Source organism: Leucoraja erinacea, chromosome 33 (genome assembly GCF_028641065.1).
Source record: "Leucoraja erinacea ecotype New England chromosome 33, Leri_hhj_1, whole genome shotgun sequence".
NCBI lineage: Eukaryota > Metazoa > Chordata > Chondrichthyes > Rajiformes > Rajidae > Leucoraja > Leucoraja erinaceus.
Genome location: NC_073409.1, coordinates 11,021,326 through 11,043,782, shown reverse-complemented (window position 1 = coordinate 11,043,782; position 22,457 = coordinate 11,021,326). Strand labels below are relative to the sequence as shown.

Here is a 22,457-nt window from a genome sequence, read left to right as displayed (position 1 = left end):
CTCCCCCACCTGGTCTGCTGACCGTTGATGCTTCCTCACCATCTCCCCTCCCTCTCTCCAATACTCCTGAGATGTCATCTGCACGGGGTCCCCCCTTCCCACCTACTACTACACCACCAGCCCTACCTATGACTCTTCATACTGCGCAGGTCAAGATGATGCTGGACAGACTGAAGCCAGGGAAAGCAGTGGGGCCCGATGACATCAGCCCAAGGCTACTGAAGACTTGCTCCTCAGAGTTGTGTGGTATCCTAACACACCTGTTCAACCTGAGCTTGCGTCTACAGAAGGTCCCAAGGCTGTGGAAAACATCTTGCCTGGTACCTGTCCCAAAGAAGACCTATCCCACTCACCACAATGACTACAGACCAGTAGCGCTCACTTCACATATTATGAAGACATTTGAGAGACTTGCTCCTCTCCTACCTCAGGACTAGTGTGTCAACTCAAATGGATCCTTTACAGTTTGCATATCAGCCCAACATCAGTGTCGATGATGCCCTTATTTACATGCTGCAGAGGGCGTACACACATCTGGACATCCCTGATGCATCTGTAAGAATTACATTCTTTGACTTCTCTAGCGCTTTTAACACAATTCAGCCTCGACTGCTAGGGGAGAAGATGGAGAAGATGAAGGTGGATCCATTAATGGTACTGTGGTGTTTGGATTACCTTTTCCTCAGACCACAGTATGTGCGCCTACAGAACAATGTCTCAAGCACCATCATGAGCAGCACAGGGGCTCCACAAGGAACTGTGCTGGCTCCATTCCTGTTTACCATCTACACAGCGGATTGTCAATATAACACCAACAGCTGCTTTTTGCAGAAATTTTCAGATGACACAGCTGTTGTAGGCCTCATCAAAGGGGGCAATGAGGAGGAGTATAGAGACACAATTAACAACTTTGTGGAGTGGAGTGCACACAATAATCTCCATCTCAACACCAAAAAAACGAAGGAGATAGTTGTGGATTTCAGGAGGGGGAGGAGGAGGACTCAACCAACACCAATCACCATCAGGGGCACTGAGTGGAGGTGGTCGCCAACCACAGGTACCTTGGTGCGCAGCTTGACAGTGAGCTGGACTGGAAGAGTCATATGGAGGCGGTGTACAGAAAGGGACAAAGTAGACTGTATTTTTTAAGGAGGCTAAAGTCATTTAATATCTGTCAACCCCTACTGTGCAGTGTCTACCATTCAGTGGTGGCCAGTGCTCTGTTTTTTGCTGTGGCCTGTTGGGGAGAAGGCGCCCGAATAGCGGAAAAACAGATGGATAAGCTGATCAGGAAGGCCGGCTCAGTGGTTGGGGCAGAGCAACTAACGGTCAAGCAGGTGGCAGAGGCCAGAACTCTGAAAAAACTAGGCTCAATAATGACCAACCCCACTCACCCACTCCACGCCCTGAAGGTGATCAAGTGCAGCATCTTCAGTCAGAGACTGATTGCACCAATGTGCAAAACGGAGAGACATAGGAAGTCTTGTATACCAGCTGCTATAAGGTTTTATAATGCACAAAAATTTTAACTTATTATGTATTGAAGATATCTGTTGAAATGTGTGGTGTTATGTCTGTCTTGAAGCTGTTGTGGCACTGTAATTTCCTGTAAAGGATTATTAAAGGTTATTCAATTCAAGTTATTCAATTCAGATGTGCGAGGCAAGTTTATTTTAAATATCGAGGGCCTGTAACGTGTTGCTAGGGGAGGTGGTGGGAACAGATGTGCATTTTCCCATTTTCCTATTGCATGTTTTACATAGAAGCTACTCCAGCACTTTGTGTCTTTTTTTTATACACCAGTATCTGCAGTTCCTTCCGTCTCACGTTTTCTGAAGCTATAACACTACATTCCACATTTTTCTTTCTCCTTTCGTTTGCACTACCTGTTGTACTCACGTATGGTTATGTCAGAACTGTCTGGAGAGAACAAGGTTTTTCCGTGTATCTCGGTACACGTGATAATAATAAACTAGTACCAATATTTATTCCACTGGGAGCATGCTGTGCACAAAGGGCTGCTCTCAAAATTGTAAGCTGCTTCCAAGAAGGGACGCAGAGGCAGCTGACGGTCCAGGAGCGTGTGTGCGTGCGCGCACCTGCTGGCGGGCGGTCCGCCGGCTCCGTGTGACGCGCACGTCTGCCGTGCAGATTGTTCCAGTAAAGCGGGGACGGAGCGCGGCGGCGAGGCGACGGTTCCGATACGGAGTCCGGCCGCTTGTCATCTCATCTCATCTCCTCTCCGCGCCGAGATGCAGGCCCCGAGCCAGCCTCAGGGCCAGAGCCTGACTCCGCACGTGTACTGGGCGCAGAGGCACGGCGAGCTGTTTCTCAGGGTGGACCTGAGCGATGTGCAGGTGAAGCGGCTCGAGTGCGGGACGGGCCACCCACTCTCTCTCTCTCGCGCGCGCGCGCACGAGACGTGAAGTATCGGCGCGTTCAGGGGCTGAGTGAAAGGCAAAGATGAGAGGAGCTCCTCTATAATCTTTGGTGAAAGGGGAGAAAGGAGGGAGGGAGGCGCGCTCTGATGAGGACTGAGGGGAGGCAGTGCGCGTACTTGGGAAGAGTGAGGGGGAGACGCGCGCACCCCGGAGTAACATAGAAAATAGGTGCAGGAGTAGGCCATTCGACCCTTTGAGCCAGTCATGTCTGATCATCTAAAATCAGTACCCCGTTCCTGCTCCACCCCCCCCCCCCCATATCCCTTGATTCCTTTAGCCCCAAGAGCTAAATCTAACTATCTCTTGAAAACATCAAGAAGAATGAGGGAGGTAACATACGTGCCAAAGAGTGAGTAAGGGAGGGGAAGAGATGAGCCTCTAGCTTGGATAATGTATGAAATTGGAGAATGTTTTGGTGAAACTGTAAGCAGTAAATACCACCCATTTAACTGCTTTCTCTGTCAACAGAAACCTGATGTCACGATCTCTGAAAATACCCTCTTCTTCAGAGGTAATTTTAAAATGGCTTAATGGTCTCTTGTGCCCTGACGATTCATGATAATACATCCCCTTACACAAATCTTTATTAATGGGAAATAATAACTAAAAGTTCTGGTACTATAAAAGTGTTATGCGTCATGTAGTTATGCTCTGATCAGAGTTAATGGCATGCAGGTGGGTTGCGCTCGCCTACAGTCTGTCTCCTTTTGTCTCTTTTTGTTGTTATTTTTAGTGTGTTTAAAAAGTATGTGTTAATGTTCTCTTGTTTGTATTATGTGGGCAGGGGGAGGGGGGGTTCGGGGATCAATTGTAGAAAATATTTGTAAAATTGGTTCATCTTCTAAAGGAAGATGTGTAAATTTTCTGTAATTTCCATGCATTTGAGTTAAATTCAGAAATACCTATTCTTGCAATTACCAGTTTTGGTTTCTGGTTTTTGGTTTCTTTACCACAGTCCAGGTGCAAAGACATACATCTCGCTCATTTAAGTATCATGAATTCTGTGGGAAAAGCTTGTAACCCAAATTCATGCAATTGGTCAAAAGCAAGTGTTTAAATTCAGCAAAGTATACAGTGTGCAAGTTAAAACCGTAAGATCATAACATGGAATGATAGTAAAAAGTTGCATCAATCGTCATGGTGGCGCAGCGGTAGAGTTGCTGCCTACAGTGAATGCAGCGCTGGAGACCTGGGTTCGATCCTGACAATGGGTGCTGTCTGTACGGAGTTTGTACATTCTCCCCGTGACCTGCGTGGGTTCTCTCCGAGATCTTTGGTTTCCTCCCACACTCCAAAGACTGTAGGTTAATTGGCTTGGTAAATGTAAAAATTGTAAGGATGGTGTTAATGTGTGGGGATCGCTGGTTGGCGCAGACCTGGTGGGCCGAAGGGCCTGATTCCGCGCTGTTTCTCTAACCTAAACTAATCCAATACTGGTAGATTCTCGGCATTGAGCCAATTTTAATTGGGTTTGTAGTTTATCTTTAAGCTTTGTATAATGGACAGACCTCTCAAATAACATTCTGTTTTGTTCTGGATGAATTACATTTATCCTAGGTATCATAACAGTTGAGTTATAATGAGATTAGGAAGAAAATATGTTCTCTAAACTGCAGTAAGCTGGGTTTTTGGCTCTCTTCATAGCAGCAGTGAGTTTCTTTTAACAATAACACCTAATAAATTCTCATTAACTGTAAGGGACAAGAGCGCTGACTTCCTAGTGATTACAACAATACACAGATCCTGTCTAACACCAAACAACCCAATAAACATTAACATGTTGTATAATGTTCTCAAAGCATTAAACACATACTTATAAATGTTTAAATATTTAGTAGGAGATGATGCCAACAAACTATTTCCATTGAAAGTATTGATACTTACAAGTAGAGGGTGATTTCTAAATCACATGATGTAGCTGTGCAAAGAAAGGCCACTCTTTTTGAGTGGTCAAGTGGTCTAGACACTGGTCATCCAATTTGTGTAGATAATTTTTGTTCCGACAAGGTGTACTTATACAAAGTTAAAAAAAATTCTTAATAGTCAAGATTGTGCCTTGTGAATATGTAGATCTGGGGAAAGCAAATTGGTGGATATTATAGATTCCACTTAGTTAAGGAAGATGAGAGGTTCATTGGCTCTATCTGCGAAAGAATACAATCCTTTCCCAAATGAACCCAAATAAATGTGACCCAATGGAGTTCTACAATAGTCCATTTTTAGAGTTACTGATGATTGAATGGTATGCCCGCTGGTATTTCTGTGCTGTATCTGTCAACTAAACTAAACTAAAGAGGCTTTTACATGGGTACATGGAAAATGAAGGGATATGCAGCACATGCAGGCAGAGATTAGTTTAACTTGGCATCATGTTCGACACAGACATTGTGGACCAGTGCCTTTTCCTGTGCTGTTATATGTTCTAATGTGGGGAAGTGTAAGGTCACAAAGTTTGACAAATAAAATCAAAAAGCAGATCATTATCTAAATGGAAAGAGACTGAAGACCACTGAAGCACACGGAGGGATTTGGGTGTTCTAGTGATGAATCACAAATAAACTAACAGGCAGGTCAAGTTTATTGTCATATGCACAAGTAAGATGAGGTACAGATACAATGAAAATCGTGTTTGTGTCTGACAAATAGTTCAAAACAATATGAGGTTTTGTTGCAATTTTGTGAATAGAGCCTCATCTGAAATACTATGTATGGTTTTGATCTGCTTACCAATGAAAGACATAGTAAATTGGGCTCAGTCTGAAATTCACTTGGCTAATTCCTGGGATGTGAGGGTTATCCTACCAAATGTGATTGAATAGTCTGTAATTGTCAGTTATATTTCTTGGAATTTAGGAGAAGGAGTGACTTTATCCAAACACATAAGACTCTACTGGGAAACAATATACTACAGATGATGAAATCTGGAACGTAAGAGGACATACCAGGCTAAATTTTGAGATTTTTTCATGAATGGGAGAGTCTCGAACAGGAGAATATCACTACAAGATAAGAGAGTGGTTGTTTAAATCTGACCTATGCAGAAATTTCTTCTCGCAGAGGGTTGTCAATCTTTGGAATTCTCTGCCCGGGTGTGTGGTAGAAGCTAACGCGTGAGAAATGGATTTGGATAAATATTTGATCGATGAAGGAACAGAGCATTGTGGAGAATTTCACAGAAGAGGAGTTGAGGCCAGCATAGATTAGCCATGATCATATTAAATGGTGGGGCTGGCTTGAAGGGCCTGTTAGCTTGCTCCTACTCCTATTTACTTGAGTTTTTGTGTTCCAGATAATAGTGTCGCTTCTGAGAGGAATTTGGGTGTAATCTCGTGTTGCATGTCACGCATTTAATAACAATTTTCTTCTGCACCTCCAGCACATGGCCATGGAGCAAAAGGAGATAATGCCTATGAATTCCGCTTGGCATTCCTGGAAGCGGTGAATTCTGCGGTAAGACTGGTAGTTTAACATCGGGCATTGATTTTAATTCTGTCACGTAACCTAATGAAAGTTGATTATTTTTAATGGCTTGCACAATTTGGAAAGGATCTTTATTTTAGTTTGTCACGTGTGCCAAGGGACAGTGAAAAGCTCTTTGGTTGCGTGCTATCCAGTCAGTGAAACGTACAAATATGAAAGTGGGATAACAGAACTGCCTTGCAGCACTAGAGAACCGGGTTCGATCCTAACCCGGGTGCCGTCTGTGTGGAGTTTGCACGCCCTTGCTGTGATAGCGTGAGTTTCCTCTAGGTGCTCCGGTTTTCTCCCACATTCCAAAGACGTGTGGGATTATAGGTCAATTGCCCTAGTGTGTAGGGAGTGGGAAATAAAGTGGTATAACATTGAATATATTCAGTCCTTCAGTTTATAGGCCAAAACATTTCATACTCTCCAGCCACTTTTTGATAAATATTGGTTTGCTGCTAATTTCAAACGATAATTATATGTACAATTGAATCTATAACATAACCGTGCCTACAACATATCTTCATTCGCAATGGCTGGTTCTCAGCATACATCTGAAGGCTAAGTTAATCTGAATACGTCTATAAAGAAGACCGCAATTAATCTAAAGATTAGAATCAGTTTAGGCTGTTAGAATGGTAATTTTGGAGATGTGACTAGTGTAAGATTAAATTGTTTTGCTCACATGGTGTGCATAATGCTGGAATGATTATCATAGTTACACACCATAGAAAAACCGCACAAACCGGAAGAGCACAAGATCAGAGCTTCAGTGATGAATAGATTCTCATCTCCACCGAAGCTCATTGGCTGCTCTGTGCATCATCTACAAAATGCACTGCAGCCATTCTGACAGCAGTTCCCAAACATACAAATTATGACACCCACAAAAGGACAATGGCAGCATCCACAGGCAAACTTAACCACTTGCAGCTTCCCCTCCCAGTCACATAACATCTTCAGCGTGGAAATATATTGCCTGCCCTCAGTCGTCATTGGTTCTAAATACTAAGCATCAGAACTGGTGAGGTCAGCTTCACCAGAAGTACTGCAGTAGTTTGAGAAGTGGCTCACTACTGTCTTCACAAAGGCAATTAGAAATAGCCAGCATTTAATGCCCAGACCCTGAAAATGAATTTACAAAAAAAATATTATTTTGTGATTCTGAAAATTTGATATCAGGTTTTGACTTCCAAAAAAAAATTGTTGTATTTTCAAGTCGAAAGTAAAGGCAAGTGTGTTTAATTGTCTGATGTACTGACGATGGAAGAATGAAATTCTTACATACAGCGATGGGGATGTTCAGGTTCTCCAGGCTTTCTTCTATGGAGCTCCTCTGTTTCTGTACAAACGTATGAGTTTTGATAAGAATGTCTTTGTTCAATTTTGAGCCACGTAACTTTATTTACAGGAAATTTACTCTAAAATTGTTTGCCTTAATAGCCGCTGTTCAAAACCACAGAAAGACAAGTAAATATCACGGTGAAGAAAATAGAGAGCAAATGGTGGGACAGACTGACAAAACAGGAAAAGAAACCAATATTCTTAGTTCCTGATTTTGACCGATGGCTGGATGAGTCTGATGCTGAAACAGAACTTAGGGAAAAGGTAATTTTGTCGAGGAAACTTTGTGTATTCTCATATTTCATGATCAGCCGGATAAACTTTGTGCTTTACAGACTTGTTTGTTGTTTTTTCTTTTTAACCCAATTTCTACGTATTATAAGATTATGGAAGATATTTACATAATACAACTATTATGTAATTACATAATTTTATTCTCCCTTTACAGGAGGAATTAGAAGAGATTAATAAAATAAGTTTGGAGTCAAGGGTTCGGAAGAATTGTAAGTAAAAGAACATAGGAAATTGGAGCAGGAGAAAGCTACACACCCCCTTGAATCTGTTCTACTATTCAGTGTGGATTTGATAAGTGGCCATGGTTCCAGTTCCTGCCCAATTGATCACATTGGATTTTGTGCAGTCCAAGTATCAATCTCAAGATGAAAATATTTAAAAGTGAAACGAGGAAGAATTTCTTCACTCAAAGTGGTGTGAATGATGTTGTTCTCTGTCCCAGATAGATGAATCCTTGATTTTATTAAATGCTGAGATGGATAGATTTGAATCACTAAGGAATGGATAATATGGGGAAAGGTCAGGAAAGTACACTTAAGGAATGTTGGATCAGCCATGATTTCATAGAATAACAGAGCAGGTTTGAGGGACTAAATGCCCCCCTGGTTACAATTTATTGTAGTTTTAATTTACTAAATGTCTGAATATTTTCAGTGCTCTGGGGTAAAGAATGCTAGGATTTACATCATTGTCTGAGGCTAGGCAATTTAGTTCTAGTTTCTACATGCTTTTCATAATCATCCACTTGGGTATCTTACATCCCAATGGTATGTCCATTGAATTCTCTAATTTTAGGCAACAATCCTGCCCCTCTCCCTTTTTTTCCCCTTCCCCCAAACCCACCACCACCCGGGTTCACACCCATTTCACTTACTAACCTCCCACAGCTTTCTTTGCTTTCCCCCTCCCCAACCACCTATACCCTTCCGACTGGCTCTGCATTTCGCTCAATTTTCTCTTTATCTGAAACTCTTTTGCCTCCGTTTGTCGCTTTTTTGTCTCATTTTCATCTCCAGCCTTTGTTCACCCTTACACCAATCAAACCTGTATCTGTCTGTTACTTGCCAAACTTACCCACCCCACCTCTTTTCCAACTTTCTCCTGCAATCTACTACATTCAGTCTGAAGAAGGGTCCCGACCTGAAACACCATCTATCCATGTCTTCCAGTGATTCTACCTGACCCACTGAGTTACTCCAGCACTTTGTTTTCTATCCAAGATTCCAATATCTGCAGTTCCTGGTGTCTATTTAATATTCATTAGTTGATCTTGATTGCATTCAACAGGGCAAGTGGTTGCATATGGTCATCTATGTTGGCATTGTTTGCTTTGTGCTTGATATTCCTAACTGAGGTGGTTATACTGTTTATAATAAAGGCTGGTTTCTTTTTAGCAGCCTTAACGTTTTATTTGCTTTACAACAGCCTACGTCACGATGAAGACAGGTTACCTATTTATGTATAACCTGGTGCAGTTTCTGGGCTTCTCTTGGATCTTTGTCAATATGTCAGTGAGACTCTTTGTTTTTGGCCAGGGTAAGTGACTCTTTCATCATTTGCAAATCCAGAGTTCCCATACTGCCTTGCTATGAAATCCTGTTATAATGTGTTTTATATTGGTGTTGCAAATCAGATGTCTGTCATGAGTGTAACTGGGAGGAGAATAGATCAGACGAGAAAGGACTGAGTCAAGATAGGAATTAAATGGGACAAGAGTATGTTAAAACATTGGGTCTGCCAGACAATCCTGCATATGGATTTTATGTAGTGGATAGAAACAGGCTATGCAGGGCTGGGACAATTAACTTGGAGGCTGTGGAGGAAAGATCCCTTGAGGACCTGGGGGTCTATGATTGCTTGGGTCACATGACCTGATTTTTGATTGTGAGTTGTGATCCAAAGGGAAGTATGAGAAAGTGCCTGAGAGTAGATGCCTGTTCTCGGGAAGATAGTGGTCAGTTCGCCAGACAACACAGCTCCATCCTTGTTTACTTGGTTTACTGAATGGAGTGCTGTAAGTTCAGAAGGGGCACATTGGAGCAGGAGAGGGGAGGAGATGGTCAATTAATAGATCTATAAGAGGGTAATTGGCCAAATGGAGATGTCCTGGTGGAATGGGACTACTGAAGATAAGTTAAAGAATCTATAGTTTGGGATGAAAGCACTTGGCCAGGAACTAATGCGGAGATATTATGTGGAGAAAATGTATTGAAATGTGGATGTAGGGGAAGGAAGCTGAGGCATCCACTGAGGACTAATCTGAAGGATGTCAGGAAGATCAGAGGGATGTTTAAAATACAGATAGTTGGAGGTGAGGAGGGAGAGATGGAGTCTTGAAGAAAGTGAAGGGGAAGAAATATCAGAAGAGGATCGGAGAGATATTGGAATGCAAGCACATTTGTTTACAATCTCCAATCTGAAAGGAATGAGAACATCCACTACGGTACCGAATGCAGCAAAGAAAAAGTGGGACTGTAGGCCACAATGTCTTTGAGATGATAATTTTGTCTTGTTGCAGAGAGACGTCAAGAACATGCATGTGCCAATACAAGGCAGTGATTGTGGAGAGTAGAGAAATGATTGATTGTTTGCATAATCTTGTGATCCTGGGGGTCTAAATTGCAAAAGGCCTTGGAATTGATGTGGAACGAATTGGAACTGGAGGCGTTTGATAAAGAAAGATATGTGGCTGTGGAAGTGGGTTTTAGACAACACATTATCCAAGGAAGCAATATTGAGGGCGAACACGGCAAGAAACATAGAAAATAAGTGCAGGAGTAGGCCATTCGGCCCTTCGAGCCCTTCAATATGATCATGGCTGGTCATCTAAAATCAATACCCCGTTCCTGCTTTTTCCCCCATATACCTTGATTCCTTTAGCCCTAAGAGCTAAATCTAACTCTCTCTTGAAAACATCCAGTGAATTGGCCGCCTCTGCCTTCTGTGGCAGAGAATTCCACAGACAGGAAACAAAGAATAGGGATTACCAGGTCCCTTTCAGAATGGCAGGCAATGACCAGTGGGGCTTGTTGCTGTTTACAATATATATTAATGATTTAGATGAAGGAATTAAAAGTAACATTAGCAAATTTGCAGATGACACAAAGCTGGGTGGCAGTTGAACTGTGAAGAGGATGCTATGAGGATGCAGGGTGACTTGGAGAGGTTGGGTGAGTGGGCAGATCCATGGCAGATGCAGTATGATGTGGATAAATGTGAGGTTATTCACTTTGGTGGCCAAAACAGGAATTCCAGTGAATACAAGTCCAGTCGATCCATTCTTTCAAAATATGTCAGTCCCGCCATCCCGGGAATTAACCCGATGAACCTATGCTGCACTCCCTCAATAGCAATAATGTCCTTCCTCAAATTAGGAGACCAAAATTGCAGACAATACTCCAGGTGTGGTCTCACCAGGGCCTTGTACAACTGTAGTAGGATCTCCTTGCTCCTAAACTCAAATCCTCTCGCAATGAAGGCCAAATTAGCTTTCTTCACTGCCTGCTGTACCTGCATGCTTACTTTCAGTGACTGATGTACAAGCACACCCAGGTCTTGCTGCACCTCCCCTTTTCCTAATCTGACACCATTCAGATAATAATCTGCCTTCCTGTTCTTGCTACCAAAGTGGATAACCTCACGTTTATCCACATTATACGGCATCTGCCATCCCACTCACCCAACCTATCGAAGACATCATGTAGCCCCATAGCATCCTCATCACAGCCCACACACACCCAGCTTTGTTTCATTTGCAAACTTGGAGATGTTACATTTACTTCCCTTATCTAAATTGTTAATATATATTGTAAATTACTTGCGTCCCAGCACCGAGGCTTGCGGCACCCCACATGTCATTGCCTGCCATTCTGAAAAGGACCCAGTAACTCCTACTCTGCTTCCTGTCTGCCAACCAGTTCTCTATCCATGTTAATACCCTACCCCCAATACCATGTGCTCTAATTTTGCGCACTGATCTCTTGTGTGGGACCTTGTCAAAGGCTTTATGAAAGTCGAGATACACCACATCCACTGGTTCGCCCTTATCCATTCTACTTGTTACAACCTCAAAAATTTCCAGAATATTAGTCAAGCATAATTTCCCCTTCATAAATCCATGCTGACTTTGACCAATCTTGTCACTGCTTTCCAAATGTGCTGCTATAACATATTTAACAATTGACTCAAGCATCTTCCCTGCTATCGATGTAAGGCTAATTGGTCTATAATTCCCCATTTTTAACCCATATCTTGATGCATGTGCAGATGCCGCATCTTTTTGTAATAGAAATTCACGGTACAAGCCACTTTCTAGGAATCAATCCCCTTCTCCACCACCACCCCCCTTAGACTAAATAGATATTTCACCAGGATAGACTAACTGTTGCCCTCAGATCCTGATTATGTTACTTGCGTTCATCTGCAGATTCTCTATTCGATACATTTCACGCAGTGGGTGACATGATGAACTTTTGTCAGATACTTGCAATTGTGGAGGTTATAAATCCGCTGCTGGGATTGGTGAAAACTGCATTGGTGCCTGCAATAATCCAGGTATGCTGAGGGCATTGGACGCTGGGTGGATGGCCAGGAATAGAATGAGACATCACTACTCCATTTTTAGCAGGAGAATGCTTTTGTGCAAGACTTTGCTTCTTACTGAGTGACTGTGACCATGGGATGTGTATGAGGAACCTTTAAAATCTTTTGTTGTCCCCATTTATTAACCTGAACGTTGCACATTTTAAAATACTTAACATACAGACTGTTTTCTTCGAAGTCAATTTGACCACTCCATCCAGAGAAGATAGACACAGTAATTTAGTTAGGGAGCGAGTCTTAATCTTAAGGGCCATTATGTACAAAACAAAGAGAAGAGAAAATGTAAAAGAAATTGGTATTTAAAACGTACCATTTCATCCTTTCAGGTGTGAGTCCCCCTTTTACAGATCAGAATTTACTAATTTTAATTTTTTGGTTCAATTGTTTGAACAGGTACTTGGGAGAATCATGATTCTTTTTGTGGTGTTAGGAAGTCAAGCTGAAATGCAGAATAAAGCAGCAGTGTTTGCTGTCTTTTATCTTTGGAGCATCATCGAAATGTTCAGGTTTGTATTTAACTTTCTTTCTTTCTCTCAAATTCAACTGATGGTCAAAAAAACGTTCGGGGGATCACTTGCTATTAGATTTTGACAAACCATAAAATTATCTGCTAACTTTGTAGGTGCTGGCATCTGTTCTTTGTATTGTATCGCTGAGTTTTTGAAGCAGTTTTTGTTTGTTCCAGATTCAAGCATCTGCAATCTCTTGCGTTTTTTGCCCATTATCCTTGTGTCAGCTATTCAACCAGTTTTATGCCAATTGACTTGTTCCAGTGAAGTTAGACCTAGTAGTTTGATTAAGGGTTGAGTCCCGTTTTTAGGAGAATAAAGACAGAACTATTAACAATGTGATGAAAATGCCAATTACTTGCAGCCCTTGTCATGTTTGTTGCACGACGCCTTTATTTAATTAGGAGACGATAGCAATTGCATGCACAACTGTAGCTGATTTACTGCATGATGGCTTCTGTGCTATTTTTAAAATCTGTTAGGTGCTAAATAGGTGAAATAAGTCCTTGTAGGGTTATGTACAAGATACCTGGATTTTGTACTGAGCTCTGCATAATGGTGGAGCAGTTACATTATTTAAGAATGTGGCACTAAATACTGAAGGAATACATTTGTCTTGGCAATACTTCAGCTGTACTGTGTATGGGTTTTGTTGCTGCTGAATTGATGCACCGATAGAGTTGCGGCCCTACAGAGCCAGAGACCCAGGTTCAATCTTGACCATGGGCGCTGCCTGTACAAAGTTTGTAAGTTCACCCTGTGACCACGTGGGTTTTCTCCAGGTGCTCCAGTTTCCCACACTCTAAAGACATACAGGTTTATAGATCAATTAGCTTCAGTGAGTTGTAAAATTTCCCTTGGTGTGTGTAGGTTAGTATACGGGGTGATCGTTGGACAGCGCGGATTCAGTGGGCCAAAGGGCCTGTTGCTGCACTGTATCTCTAAAGTCTAATGTGTATAAATCATTATTTTATTGAAACAGGTACCCTTATTACATGCTATCATGTATAGGAACAGAATGGAAAATTCTGACGTGGATCCGATACACCATCTGGATACCTCTTTATCCACTGGGAGTCATTGCAGAAGGTTGGTTGTTAAATTGTTGTATGGTTTTTATCTTACTGTTAAAATATTGATTGAGCTATTAAATATATCTGCCTGTGCACTTTGTAAATTTGTGGCGATGTTTTCTTTCTTATATTCACATATTTGTTAGTGTTTGAAGATTCACTTGCATTTCCCCACCTGCCTCCCACAGCGGTCTGTGTGGTTCAGTCTATTCCGCACTTTGAGGAAAGTGGAAGATTCACTGCCCAGCTGCCCAACCCACTCAACATCTCATTCAGCTTCACCTATTTTCTACAAGTTTATCTTATTATCATGTTCTTGGGTAAGTTCTATTCTCTGGTTGCATTCCCTTATTTATTTAATATATTTCAGGTTGTCCAATAGTCAATACATTAATCTGAATGATAAATAAGTTCAGAACTTCACAGTAAATGGAGTCTGTGCATGAGACAAGGAGACTATGTCCAATGTCTTTTTACCCTTTTCTCTTCCACATACAGCCGGTAAAAAGTCTGTAAGATTAATTTAGAGAATAATATGCTAAGTTCCTGTGTAATAGGGAATGGTTAAAAAGCTGGTGTTGGCCACAGTGCATTCATGTTATAGAGAATTTAATGAAGACTCAATCAGATAATTGAAGCAAAGAGTTATACAGCACAGAAACAGGCCTTTCGGCCTAAATCATCCTTGCTAGCGAAGATGCCTACCTGAGCTAATCCCATTTGCCTGTGTTTGGCCCATATTTCTCTCAACATTTACTTTTCATGTACCTGTCTAAATGCCTTTTAAATGCTGTAATTGCACCGGTCTCTACAACTTCCCCTGGTAGCTTGCTCCACATACCCACCATTCTCAGAAAAAGTTGTCTCTTAGGTTCCCTGCAAATTGTTGTCCGATCATCTTTAATCTATACCCTCTACTTTTTGACTCCATGCCCTGGGACAAGGATTGTGACCATTCACCTCATCTATGCCCTTCACGATATTATATGCTATGCTCCAGGGAAAAATGTCCCAGCTCATTCAGTCTCTCTTCATAACTCAAGCCCTCCGGTCCCAGTAACATCCTTGTGAAACTTTTCTGCACCCTTTTTGGCTCAATGACATCCTTCCTCCATTGAGGTGAGCATGACTATACACAATACTCTCACATGCAGTCTCGCCACAGCTTGTAAAGTTGTAGCGTAATGCCCAAACTCCTGTACTCAATGGCCTGATCAATAAAGTCAAGTGTGCTGCGTGCCACCATTGGTGCCAAGTGTACCGATAATTACGAAATATCAAAAGTATTTCACCACTTTGGTCAAAATCCTTTTCCAATATGTTTAAGGACACCACGGTTTTCTTTGTAAAGTTCCTTAGCTGTCATGATATTCTCCATGGTAAATAAAATCAAGAAGTATTCATTTAAGACCTCGCCCATCTCGCGCAACTCCATATATCGATGCCCACATTGATCTTTATAAGAGAACCTATTCTCTCCCTTGTTGAGCTTTTGCTCCTAATGTACACAGAGAATCGCTTAGCATTCTCCTTTAACTTATCTTCCAAGGCTATTTCATGTATTTTTGCCTTCCTGGTTCCCTTCTTAAGTGTACTGCTACATTGTTTATAGTCAAAGAATTTGCTTGGTATCAGCTGCTGGTATGCCTCCTTTTCCCTGATCAGTAATTCAATACCTTGTCAACCAATGTCCCCTAATCCTACCAGTCTTGTCCTTCACTCTAACAGGAACATGCTCCTCTAGAATAATTCTCCCCGTTTCACTTTTAAAAGCATTTCAATTGCCTGATATCCCTTTACCCACAAATAGCTTCTCCCAATCAACCTTTGCAAGTTCCTGTCTAATGCATTCAAAATTAGCCTTGCCCCAATTCACAACTTTCACCCTGGACCAATCTTATCTTTTCCCATTACGATTTAAAAATTAATAGTATTATACCACTGGTCCAAAGGTGTTTCCCCACTGACAGTTCAGTGACTTGCCCAGCCTCATTTACTAATTGAAGGTCCAGTGTTGTCCACTCTTGATTGGGAGTAATAGGGGCAAATATGGAGGGAGATGGTTCCAATAGTACAGGATTTTAACTTTTCAAATATCGATTATAATGGAAAAGGATAGGAGTAGTCCATAAGTATAATTGTGCATTTGGACAAGGCCAATGTTTAGACAGGAACTTTCAAATGTTGATTGGGGTAGGTTATTTGCAGGTAATGTAGGTGGTATGCTTTTAAAAGTCAGATAGAGAATTCAGGGCCAACATGTTCCTATGAAGGACAAGATTGGCAGCAGTATCGAACCCATGATGATGAGATATTAAGGCTCTGGTCATGTAAAAGAAAGCAGTATCGATCTCGTACAACGATATACGAGGATAAAGGATATATTTGCATAATTAATTTTCTATGCTCTTTACACCCACTGAAAGAGTTTTAGAAGTGTGGCCATTGTCATATAGAGCGTACAATGGGTGGTTTTGCATTTTATTTTCTTGATTAAATTTCATTGAGTTCTATGGTTTCATCAGTATATTAGAAAAGCTACCCTTGTAACACCTTGTTTATCTAATATCTGTGGTGTATTTGATAAATCTTTCCTGTTTTCCAGGTTTGTTTGTTAATTTCCGGCACTTGTACAAACAACGTAACAAGCGTCTCCGACCAAGGAAGCACAAGATATACTAGAAGAGTTGTGTCTGAGTTGAGAAAGTATCATTTTGATCAGTTCAATTCACTGTAACCTTGCCTTTATATATAAAAAATGTAATTTTGTAGAAAATGAGAGGTCATGCCAATGTGTCAGTAAAATTCCAGTAACCAGTCGCCCTTTCACTGCCATCCTTCTGTGCAGTCACTCTCACCGCATTGCTGTCTTGCTGCCAGTGTAGGAGATATTTCAGAACTAAATGCATTCCTTCATACCAGGATGACGGGAAACTCCACAACCCCTAAATTGCTTTTCATGTGCATTGTTGGCCATATTCTTCCATTTTAGATTAGAATCCAGCAATCAACACACTTGCTTGTCAGAAACAAGTGAATGCCAAACCAACCACAGAACACTGCAGGAAAGTGACGTGTTACTATCTAATGGCAGAAAACTACTCTTGCAAGCATAGGCCCACTGATCTGCTGGGTTGAATCTAGAGCTGGAGTGAGTTCCCAAGAGTAATAACAAGACTCCCATTCAAGGTATTATTCATTTGGTATAAAATATGGCTTTTGAGTATTCAGACTGCTTTCCTCCACTAAGATTAGCATATCTCAGTTCGAACAAATCCATAGTAATGTTTAAAGATGCTTTTCAAGTCCATTCCAAGTCCTTCATGGTCTCCTTGGCCAATAACTTTAACAGCAACATCTCTAGTTCCATTGGGACTGAATGCTTTCAAACTTTGACAGCATTCTTTAATTATTCAAAACGGGCTTGTGTAATTTCCTTGATTCCCCTTCTTTTTGCCTTGCACTGTTTCACACCTCTGATGCTGACTTCTAGTTTCTGTGGCCACTGCGGAATCATTTTTAATCATCACAGTGGCTTTGACAGGGCCCATCTTAGCAGGAGCTCCAATTACAAGTACAAATCTGGTGCGCTGGTGGTGCTGTCACAGGTGTTTTTTTTAATTCATTAACTTGGTCGTTCTGAAGACAGCTTTAGAAGGCTTTAATGTGTAGGAAGGAACTGTCGATGCTGGTTTAAACAGAAGATAGACATAAAAAGCTGGAGCAACTCATCTTGGGCACAGATGCGGCCTAGGCGGAGGAATTGGGAGTGGGGGATCGAGTCTTTGTAGGAGGCAGGGTGGGAAGAAGTGTTGTCTGTAGTCAAGGTAGCTGTGAGAGTCAGTAGGTTTAGAATTCATGCCAATTGATAGTCTATCTCCTGTGATGGAGATGGGAAAGGGAAACAAGAGATATAGATGGTGATATAGATATAGAACAACTGAATGAGAAATATGCAAAACAGCAACGATGATAAGGAAACTGGCCAATGTTAGCTGTAAACGAGGTGAAAATGAGTGGCAGACAATGAAATTCACCAGGATGGCGGTAAAACTAGTATAATGACTAGGGCAGGACAGAGAGAACGGGGATGCAAGGGTACTTGAAGTTATCTTGAAAGTAGGTCAGCAGGAATTGGACCACGGGGGATAGGATAGTCGAGTTATGTGGAAATGATTTCAGTGGGGCAGGAGCAGGCAGAAACAATGGGTCTGCCAGGAAAGTTGTGTTTATGGAATTTTGGTAGAAGGTAAAACTGGGTGGGGCTGAAGGACAATAAGGTTGGAGGCTGTGGCGAGCAGACCGCCGGAAGTGATAAAATTGGAGATAGTCATCAAAATGATGGCCTCGCAGATGATGGCTTCATCTGTGAGGTCTTGGTCCAAGGGTAAGTAGGAGGAGGTGTCCGAGAGCTGGCGCTTGGCCTCGGCCCAGTAGAGGTCAGCTCGCCAGACTACCACGGCATCTACCATCGGCGGTTTTCCTGGCGTCGGGGTTGCTGCAGAGTAAGCAGAGGACTATACGTTCATAGGGGGTGAGGTTATAGGTAAGTGGAGTGGAAAGGTTGAGACACTGTCTATAGCTCTCGTTTTCCTTTCCCCTGACTCTGTGTGAAGAAGGTTCTTGACCTAAAACGTCACCTATTTTCTCCAGAGATGCTGCCTGACCCGCTGAGTTACTCCAGCTTGTTTTTTTGCAGATGCAATTCTCCAGTGATTTTTGCTGTTACTTAATTTTGCTTTGGAGACTTTGTTGAGAAACACCAGATCAATCTCTTGTAAATGGAGTCAGCAGCAAGACAAGGCAGCTCTTGCAGAAGGCTTGTGGTGGTTAGCACATTATATGCTCAGTCCCATCATCTTATAATGCTCTGCAAAGCATTTGGATACTAACTCCATGGCACGTGTGATGAAAATGATACAATGATAGCTGATAAGGAGAGATTGGACAAACTTGAATTGTTTTCTCGGGAGCATCAGAGATTGAGGGGTGAACTGATAGATGTGCATCAAATTATGAGAGGCATAGATAGAATAAGGTAATCCTTTACCCAGGTGGAAATGTCAGAAACTAGGACGAAGAGCTTTATGATCAGAGGGGAAACGTTTAAAGATTTGTGATGCCTATTTTTTTTTTTACACAGAGAGGTAGGTGTCTGGAACGCACTGCTGGGGAGGGGGAGTGGGCAGTACGAGCGAGCGGGCGGTGTGAGTTGCTGGTGGATCAGATGTGATGGTGACATTTAAGAGGCATTTAGGCAGATACATGAACATGCAAAGAATGAAGGTGATATGGAATATGTGCAGGCAGATGGTGTTAGTTTAACTTGGCATCATGTTCAGCACAGACATCTATACCAATGTTCATCTGCAGTACTATTCCATGTTCATTCCAACAAAAATACTCCTGTCCAGGCATTTAATTTTTCCTTTAACAAATGCCTTTCTGAGCAAACCCACAAATTAAAGGGAGAAAATTGATTGATTGATTACTTAGAACAAAATATAATTTTTCCTTTGTAAAACAGCTGATACTGTCAAATGATCTGCTACTTCAGGATTTAACGGCAAACAGGAGCTGTGTGTGTCTTTGTGCCCTTTTCCTCCTCCACACCACATCAATAAAGGGTGTGAGTAATTGTATCTCAGTGAATAGTGGATATCTTTATGCAGATAACTTTTTTCAGCCTTACTGGAATTGTGAAATTAATTTTGAGTGTGGTTTTAATCTCCATTCTTCCAAACCCTGCTCCTGAACCACCTCTCCCCCCATGGTTTCAGGATTGCTTCACTGCAGCCTCCCACTTCCCATCCCCTCTATTACGCCTGTCAACAGAGAAATTCAGTTCTACATTGGATACAAATTTACACTGACATTCAGCCACTCAGATTCATGCTTATGAATATTGCTGTCATGAAGCTAATTAGAAAGACGGTTCCTATTAATCTCTAATTAAATATAATAATGGTACATTAATCTGCTTTATAGCACAGTACACTGGCAAATCAATTCTCAAGAGATGCCAGGGGAGATCATGTTTGAGTAAAGCCCCCTAAATTGAAATAGTCTGAAAGACATTTGATCATTTACAATATGCAAGCTGTTAAATCTGCAGTTTTCTTACATTACAAAAATCTGCCCTTAGACATGCTTTTCAAAGCAGACAATTTCATTGCAGCACCATGTGGCTTAGTAAAATATTTATTGTTGGTGAAGCATTTGGAGGAAGTAGGCTTTCCTGTGGGATAGATAGAGCACAGATGGAATTGTAATTCAAAAAAACTGAAAATCAGTTTTAATTATGGTTCCATTTACATTGTCTTGCAAAACGCAGTTTAAATGCCCTACTTGAGGCTCAAATCATGCAGCTTCCAATGTAGTCCCTACTTAGTTGCCATTCCTCCACTCTAGTACATTGCAAATCTCATGTATCACTGGTTCCATTTATGAGTATCTAACTTTCTGTTGTGGATTATATAAATTGGCAAAAGGTTTATAATTGTTACAAACTAGATCAGCTATGTGTACATAAGTAAAGTCTAGGAGGGATTTTGGGGTTTTAACTTGTCTCAAGGACCATGGAGAACAATTCAACATATTTTCTCTGGCATAGAAATTCATTCTGTATCTCTATTGCCTTTGGTGGTGGTTTTTTGAGGTGGCATTTGTCATCTTGCAGATTATTTCTGTAGCATTGCTGAGCAGATGAGACTTGACGTGTTACTACTGTATTATAGATGTACAGCACAGAAACAAGCCCTTTGGCCCATCTAGTCCATTCTGACCATGAAACACCTAGTTATGTTAATTCTCATTCTGCCTACATTCTCTGCTCTCGTCACACTCACTCTCTCTAATTAAACCTAGGTTTTAAATTAAGTGTAATCTACACTCTGACATGGGAGCAGTCATGGTATGTGCTTCAGATATGTGAATTATTTATGTGCTTTGTTTCCGTCATTGAATCAAATAGATATAACTGCGTGTACAACATTATTTGAACTGCACTGAAATCTATTTTATACATTAAAAATAATTTTATTGCTTATTGAGATGCGGTAAAAGAAATCCTGGGGTTAAGTGTTTCTCCAGTGTCTTTGTATTATCTCTAGCTGTTTGGTTTTACGAAGTACCAATATAATTATTATGGGAGAAAACTGAACAAGGTAAGTGAACACATTTAATGTGATCTTGACTCATTCATTTAGGGCAGGTTATTTAACAATTAACACGAAGGGTAGGTTGTATAAAAAATAGAACGTGTAAAGCAGCATTTAAACATAAAAGGTTCTTAATAGCCAGTCTGATCTTTGCCAGTGTGTGCTTCACACACGCCTCTTCTCAGCCCATCAATCATTTGTTCAAATGATTTGTTGACTTACAAAAATGTTAGTTATACTAAAACAGTATCTTCTTAAACTTCCCAAAGCGGAAGGAGATAATCGGAGAAAAATTACAAATTTCTTTATGGGGGTTTGTGGTTGGAGGTTTGTGAAATAAATTTGGGATTTGGACCTCTGGACATGTCAGAGGCCATACTGGGAAATACTGTTTTTGGAAGGAATTATGGCTGCTTTAGATAGTGGTGGATAGGGACAAGGCTTGTGGGACTTGAATATGTGATCAGTGTAGTTCACCACGAGATTTGATTATGAGATAAGTGAAACAAGCAAGTACAGAGCAACGAGTGAATTGGTAAGAATATGACAGCAGAGTTTTAGATGAGCTGAAATATTTGCTTGCATTTTGCATGTTATGAAAATGACCTTGCAAGATGAGGTGCAATTCTTGTTTCAGTGAAAAATCTTAGTAAATGATGCAGAATCTGATAGTGAATATTCTCATTAACAAAGTTTCTGCCACAGTTAAAAATAATTCAGTTAAGGCAACTGAATTTTACATAAACCAAATGGCCATCCTAGTGATATTACTAGCCTTGTAACCTTCCCAGAATGAATGGGTCACATATCTATCTCATTGAAGACCATGTTATGTTAACTGTTAAATGATTAATGCATAGTTTAAGTAATATATGTCCCCATAATAAAACACAAAATGGCAATCAATAAGAAGGTACATCAGTGGCCCAATGAGTAATCTGTGGCACAGAAGAGGAATTGAAAAGAGCGACAAGGCTTAGTTTTAAAGATACAGCGCTGTAAGAGGCTCTTCGGCCATCCGCACCGACCAGCATTTCCCACGTATTATTATCCTATACACACTAGGGACAAGTTACATTTATATCAAGCCAATTGACCTACAAACCTGTATGTCTTTGGAGTGGGGAGGAAACAGAAGATCTTGGAGAAAACCCACAGGGAGAACGTACAAACTCCGTGCAGACAGCACTCGTAGTCGGGATCGAACCCAGGTCTCTGCCGCTGAAACACTGTTAAGCCCCTGTCCCACTTAGGAAACCTCTGGAGACTTTGCGCCTCACCCAAGGTTTCTGTGCAGTTCCCGGAGGTTGCAGGTAGTGGAAGCAGGTAGGGAGACTGACAAAAACCTCCGGGAACCGCATGGAAACCTTGGGTGGGGCGCAAAGTCTCCAGAAGTTTCCATTCAGGTTTCCCAAGTGGGACGTGAATTTGGCAGTAACTCTACCGTTGTGCCACTGTACCGCCCCACTTGTATATGTACTGTCATGTGTACTGAGGTACAGTGAAAAACTTTGTTTTGCATGCTAACCAAATAGATCAGATATACCATACTTAAATACAATCAAGTCA

The 22,457-nt window shown here is 41.4% G+C and overlaps 1 protein-coding gene across 1 annotated transcript; it reads left to right on the top strand.

Moving 5' to 3' along the window:
* The first annotated feature begins 2,123 nt into the window (after positions 1-2,123).
* On the top strand, positions 2,124-20,808 carry hacd3 (3-hydroxyacyl-CoA dehydratase 3). The gene is made up of 11 exons (XM_055661284.1): positions 2,124-2,357; positions 2,910-2,952; positions 5,818-5,891; positions 7,350-7,514; positions 7,699-7,753; positions 8,970-9,080; positions 11,971-12,098; positions 12,540-12,652; positions 13,638-13,744; positions 13,917-14,048; positions 16,334-20,808. The coding sequence occupies exons 1-11, from the start codon at positions 2,253-2,255 to the stop codon at positions 16,408-16,410; spliced, it is 1,110 nt and encodes a 369-aa protein (XP_055517259.1). The 5' UTR covers positions 2,124-2,252; the 3' UTR covers positions 16,411-20,808.
* Positions 20,809-22,457: the final 1,649 nt, after the last annotated feature.